Source organism: Triticum urartu, chromosome 6 (genome assembly GCF_003073215.2).
Source record: "Triticum urartu cultivar G1812 chromosome 6, Tu2.1, whole genome shotgun sequence".
In the NCBI taxonomy this organism is placed as follows: Eukaryota; Viridiplantae; Streptophyta; class Magnoliopsida; order Poales; family Poaceae; genus Triticum; species Triticum urartu.
In genome coordinates this window covers 72,914,854-72,921,292 of record NC_053027.1, presented here as the reverse complement: position 1 = coordinate 72,921,292, position 6,439 = coordinate 72,914,854, and the positions used below count along the sequence as shown (strand labels likewise).

The 6,439-nt window shown below is 42.1% G+C and overlaps 1 protein-coding gene across 2 annotated transcripts; it reads left to right on the top strand.

Moving 5' to 3' along the window:
• The first annotated feature begins 251 nt into the window (after nt 1–251).
• LOC125513479 (protein arginine N-methyltransferase 5) lies at nt 252–6,066 on the top strand. Of its 2 annotated transcripts, none has more exons than XM_048678606.1 (22): nt 252–564; nt 661–867; nt 1,300–1,389; nt 1,496–1,552; nt 1,738–1,826; nt 1,958–2,033; nt 2,141–2,227; nt 2,406–2,487; nt 2,774–2,868; nt 2,964–2,999; nt 3,154–3,222; nt 3,693–3,761; nt 4,074–4,127; nt 4,278–4,352; nt 4,533–4,625; nt 4,719–4,822; nt 4,942–4,990; nt 5,064–5,150; nt 5,253–5,358; nt 5,447–5,534; nt 5,637–5,730; nt 5,795–6,066. In XM_048678606.1, the coding sequence occupies exons 1-22, from the start codon at nt 421–423 to the stop codon at nt 5,876–5,878; spliced, it is 1,935 nt and encodes a 644-aa protein (XP_048534563.1). In that variant the 5' UTR covers nt 252–420; the 3' UTR covers nt 5,879–6,066. The 2 variants fall into 2 exon arrangements, with proteins under 2 accessions (XP_048534563.1, XP_048534562.1); XM_048678605.1 differs by having other exon boundaries at nt 253–564; nt 1,496–1,573.
• The last annotated feature ends 373 nt before the right edge of the window (nt 6,067–6,439 follow it).

The window sequence follows — 6,439 nt, the reverse complement described above, 5'->3', positions numbered from 1 at the left end:
CAGCTGGGGTGCGACCAACCCAACTATTGGACCGGCGGCCGGGGCCTAAGCACTCGCTATTTCAAAATATAAGGTCTTACTAAAAGTCTAATATTTTGTGCTAGCCACATAATGATTCAATAAAATTTCCAAAAATTTGAAACGTTGAGGCTCTCACAATCGAATGAACGAGACTTTCCGCCTGCTAGTATAGAAATCGAACACCATGTGCTCTTCTCATATCCATCCATCCACCCAGAAAAAAAGGAGCGAAAAAAAACAAGAAACAAAAGCGAGGCCAGAGAAAAGAGAGCCGCCAAACGACGGGCGTTCGTCCCTCTTCTCTGCCGACCAAAACCCTAAACCCTAGCCCGACTAACCCCCTCCCCCTCCTCCTCCGGCGGCGGCGCCAGCCACCGGCAGCACACAAACCGGGCGAAGATGCCGCTGGGGCAGCGCGCCGGGGACAAGAGCGACTCCCGCTACTGCGGGGTCGAGGTGCTCGACTTCCCCGCCGGCGACGGCCTCCCCGCCGTCCTCACCCACTCCCTCTCCTCCGCCTTCGACTTCCTCCTCGCCCCGCTCGTGAGTCTCCCTCTCTCCCGCTGCTACCGCCGCCGCCGTTTTCTCGCGTCCTCCCTCTGAAACGGAGGCTTATCTGCCTTGCCCCTCTCTGTGCAGGTCGATCCCGACTACCGGCCCACGCCCGGCGCCGTCCTGCCGGTGGCGGCCTCGGACCTCGTCCTCAGCCCGTCCCAGTGGAGCAGCCACATCGTCGGGAAGATCAGCGAGTGGATTGATTTGGATTCCGAGGACGAGCAGCTCCGGCTCGACTCGGAGCTCACGCTTAAGCAGGAGATCGCCTGGGCGACTCATCTCTCCTTGCAGGTCCATCCACTCGACAACACATTGCTCATTATTTGTTTCTATCAGTCTAATTTCAATCAGTTGGTTTTACAGATTATTTATTAGTATTACACCGAGCACTGTAAATGGTAACTGCAATAACATACTCCCTCCATCCGAAATTACTTGTCACGGCAAATGGATAGAAATGAATGTATTTATAAAACTAAAATACATCTAGATACATCCATTCCTGTGAAAGTAATTCCGGATGGAGGGAGTATGAATTATCTAGTTATGCCGTTCAACATTGTTGGGGTGCCTATCGACTCTGAAGAACTAGAAACATGGATAATTCCTGTCCAGTTGACCGTCCTTGGATTCCTTAACTGCATTACTTTATTAAGCTTCTTATGCATTATTAGAAAACAAGTCTCTACAAAAGATCTGAATTTGTGGCGCATTTCCTTGCAGGCGTGCGTTATTCCTCCTCCCAAGAGATCGACCTGTGCCAATTATGCTAGAGTTGTAAATAATATTTTGCAAGGCCTGACCAATATGCAGGTATCGCCCTCCCTATCCAATTTCATCTTTCAGTTGTTGAATAGGTGCCTTATTTTAAAATACTTTGCCGACATCTAACTTTTATTTGCCCTGTTTCTTTCTTAAGTTGTGGCTTAGGATACCTCTGGAGAAGTCTGAATCTATGGAAGAAGACCGTGACAAAGTAAATAATAATAACCCCACGGTAAATGCTTGTTCTACCAAGCCTAGCAGGGGGTGCCTAGCGCGCATTCAAGGCTAGCAAGCTGGCTAGGCGTTTGTCTGCCAGAGCAAAATGCTGCAGTCTGTTGATGCTAAGTATACACACTGCTGCGTAACTCAATTGTTATTTGTTTTCTTAAATTACAGAGTGAAACAGTAGACTCGTGGGAATGGTGGAATTCATTCAGACTGTTATGCGAGCATAGCAGTCAACTGTATGTAGCACTTGATATCTTGTAAGTGATGATCTTGCATTGTCACACCAAAAAATTTCTTGCAAAATAAAGATTTCACTCTAATTTAGTAATTTCATCTATAATGCTAAAGCTTTGGTATCCCTTAAAAATGTTGTCTATTCACTTATCAGGAGCTCGCTGCCATCAATGAACTCTCTAGGGCGCTGGTTTGGGGAGCCTGTAAGAGCTGCGATTCTTCAAACAGATGTAATCATACAACTTAATCAGTCCATCTTGATGTGCAATCACCTCCCTCCTGGGGTATTACAATAGGCCGTGCATGTTTGCAGCACTAAATAATTTTCCATCTGCAGGCTTTTCTAACAAATGCAAGAGGTTATCCTTGCTTGTCCAAACGCCACCAGACTCTGCTTACTGGTTTTTTTAACCATTCAGTTCAGGTAGGTTCTTTATTATGCTTCTTTATATTAAAGCATTTTTCTTCTTCGCATAACAGCATAGCCTTTTGAATTAATGGCGCAATACAATACGGCAATACCTGCCCTCCTTCTAAGCTCGAGAGGCAATTGATGTGTATGTCGTGTTCTGCCTGAAGCCCTGAATTCTGATTTTGTTTAGGTAATTATCTCTGGGAGATCAAATCATAATGTTTCCCAAGTATCTGAAGGAGTGCTCTCACGTGATGAAAACCACACCGAAGGTAACTCCTGTGAACTTTCAGATTTGTTATAGTTCAGAGGGTCTTTAACTTGCACATGATTATGTAAACAATGTTTTCATTACATACATTTAAAGTGACTGCCGTACTCTAAAAAGTAAACTCTGCGAAGAGATCAAACTTAATTTCTCCTTTTTAATATGAGAAATGTGTCAAGTATTATTTTCCTGCTCTCTGAACTATATGCCTCGACTTGTGATACTTGCTGCAAAAGTGCCATTTATTTCCATTAAAATGTGACTCACTCATGCCTAAATTGTTACTTCAGATACCCCCACTCAGCATGCATTGAGCCCGTACCTTGACTACATGGCCTACCTCTATCAGAGGATGGATCCACTTCCTGAGCAAGAACGCTTTGAGGTATCCACTCTAGTAGACTTCCTCTCTCTCATGACCCATTATTTATCTTATTCACTGGCATCTTCCTTGATCTTATGTTATTTGCCTTGCTCCAGATCAACTATAGGGATTTCTTGCAATCTCCTCTCCAGGTAATTACTGTTTCGCTTATTCTCAAGTTCTAATCACCTGAAAGAAATTATTCTTTCTGGTGAAGTTATGGGGCATGGGTCTCCTTTTTTAACTCCATTACAATGAATGTGGCATTCACTTCCTCATAACTTGTCTATTTATTTATTTTGGCAGCCTCTGATGGATAATTTGGAAGCTCAGACGTATGAGACTTTCGAGAAAGACACTGTGAAGTATACACAGGTTACTGTCATATACTTGGAATCTGTCTATCTTTAATGCTATACATTTTGAAGAAGCAACATTGCCTTCACTTTTGTCAATAGTTTCCGTCAATACATTGTGAGAAGAAAGTTAGCTATTAAATTGAAGTTTCTAAAAATATGTTCTCATTTATTTCTTCCAAACTATTGACTATATCATGGTTCTTCTACTAGTTAGTACACCCTGAAAGTATTTGAGAATTACTATAACTGGCACAAGATCAATCTTGAGATTTATGGATGCATGCTTCAGCTATCACATTTTTAACATTAGCACTTAATAGCTAATGAACCAGGTTTTGTAAATAAATCAAGGATAAAAAATCCAGCCCTTCTTTATAAACTAGGTAGTCTGGAATTCTATTTTTTTGGCTGGTTGGTCAGTCTAACAGCACTCTTCATACCAGTATTGATCTCATTGCTAATTCCTTTTTTACATCATATGAACAGTATCAAAGAGCAATCGCTAAGGCGTTGGTTGATAAGGTCTCAGATGATGAAGTTTCCACAGCTAGGACGGTACGATTGGCCCTGAACTTTGTAATCTTTTTCCTATATAAAATGGTTGCACTCCATACTTGAATCTCTTTAAACAGTGATTCATAGGGCCATGAGTTGGCAAAAGCATGCATTCATATCTTGTTTATGCATTGCCTCTTCTGCATCTGTAGCCAATCCAGCGTTATGCCTGTTTTATTTGTAATATTCCTAGGCTGAAATTGTAAACAGCTCACTGGAGCTTATTTCCTGCACCACTCATATTAAACCTACATTTTTATTTTAATGTTATATTTAGTATTTAATCATCTAATTATTCACTGTTCCACAAAGGTCTTGATGGTTGTTGGAGCAGGCCGAGGGCCTCTCGTAAGAGCATCATTGCAGGTGAGTTCTTTTGCTCCTGACACTTGGGGTGTTACCACAAACTTTGATAAATTTGCTGGTGTTTAAATAACGTGCCTGTATTTTTTGTCGAAGAAAACTTCTTTGTTCACATTGTCCAGGAAGCTAAATAGGCTTTCATATTAAATGCAGGCTGCAGAAGAAACTGGTCGGACGCTAAAAGTATATGCAGTGGAGAAAAATCCTAACGCAGTTATTACTCTTCATGTGAGTTCTTATATTTTCAGTTTTCAAGTTATTCCATTAGACGGGTGTAAGCTTGTCAGTTTAGGGATCATTGATGCATCTCTTTTTCCCTATCATTGTGTTGGTAGTCTGTTTTTGCCTTGCTGCGTTAATAAAAATATATTATATGATGATCTGATTGGTTTTTGGGCACCGGTGCAGAGTTTGATCAAATTGGAAGGGTGGGAAAGCATGGTTACTATTATTTCTAGTGACATGCGGTGCTGGGATGCTCCTGAAAAAGCTGATATTTTGGTATGCTGATACTTTGTTCGAAAGTGACATTTCAAATCTCTTACCAGGCAGTCACAACTATGTCTTAACAATCTCACATGCAATTATGAACAGGTCAGCGAGTTGCTTGGGTCCTTTGGTGATAATGAGTTATCTCCTGAGTGTCTAGATGGTGCCCAAAGATTCTTGAAGCCTGATGGGATTTCTATTCCTTCATCGTACTGACCTTTTTCCCTTTTTGCATTATTATTATATAATTGAACTTCTCTGCATTCTTTCGATCCTAGGTATCCTCATATTTCTTATTATTTGATTGTTTTCATGTGTTCTGCTGCAGTTACACAAGCTTTATCCAACCAGTAACTGCATCGAAACTACACAATGATGTAAGTGCTTATGCCATCTCAGTGTGGTATCTGCAAAGTTTCAATAGAGCTTGAAGCGACTTGGTTTTTGCAGATTAAAGCACACAAAGATATTGCACATTTTGAAACGGCATATGTTGTCAAGCTACACCGAGTAGCAAGACTTGCACCTCCACAAGAGGTGAGAGACTGCACTTTCTGCTCAATATGCCCTTCATTGATCATGCCTTCCTCCAATAACTATTTTCATAACGACATCTGATGATCACCTTTAAATGAGCAGGTTTTCTCTTTCGCACATCCAAACTTCTCACCAAAGGCCACCAACCAAAGGTATACCAAGTTGCAGTTTGAACTACCACAAGACACGGGATCATGCCTTGTGCACGGTATGCAGCTGTACTTGCCATTCAGTTTTCTATTCTGTAAAGCTATTCATATATCACTCTAACTCTACTTATCCAATCATTTTGGCAGGATTCGCTGGATATTTTGATGCCGTACTATATAAAGATGTCCATCTAGGAATTGAGCCGAACACATGTACACCAAACATGTTTAGCTGGTAAGTAGCAAACTGTCAACCCGCTGCTCTTAAAAACCAGCAGCAATATTTTCCAAATCCTGCAATTTAGTCATAATTTTGACATATTATGAACATTGCCAGGTTCCCAATCTTTTTCCCACTGAGGAAGCCCATATACGTGCCGTCAGAGTCGCCCATAGAAGTGCACTTTTGGCGATGCTGTGGTGCCACCAAGGTCAGTGTGGTTTCCATCGCTGTCGATCCTTTGATAAATGAATCCTTATCCGCTGTTATTTCAGGTGTGGTACGAGTGGGCTCTGGTGGCTCCGTCTCCATCCCCGATCCATAACAGCAATGGCCGGTCATATTGGGTCGGTCTATAAGTTGGAAAATCAGAATACTCTGTCGGTTTTTTGAGAGAGAAAAAATTGTCGATCATATGCTTGGTTTTTTAGTGTGTCCAGCTACCTGGGTCAAAGAAACAGATCTTAGAACCTGGATACAGGCACATGCTGTAACTCGCAAGCTTTTGCTTTGTAACATCTTTTACTTATTGTTGTTGCCGCGCTAATCCTTGTGCGTGCTAGGGTTTTAGGTGCTGAGCTCGTCATCAGTTTTGACATTGCCTTTTCTGTTCTTGAGGTGAACATGCGGAGACGCAGATCTAGTTTCGTGCTAGGGTAGTCAAAATGTGTTTCTTTCGTCTGGGATGCATAGGTGAACATGCAAGTGGCTTTACTGTAGAATCACAAACATGCATAGGGTTTGCTACTACTCAAATATATTTCTCGATGCTTGGGAAATAACAATTTAGTTGTTGTCACTCCTATGTGCCCCAGAGGCCAGAGCAGAGCAAAACTGCAAAAGGCATTCTCAAGTGGAGCGGCAGGGTTGCACCGTATTAAGTACTCCGTATACGGTCCTTCTTTCCCTGTTTGCCCTGC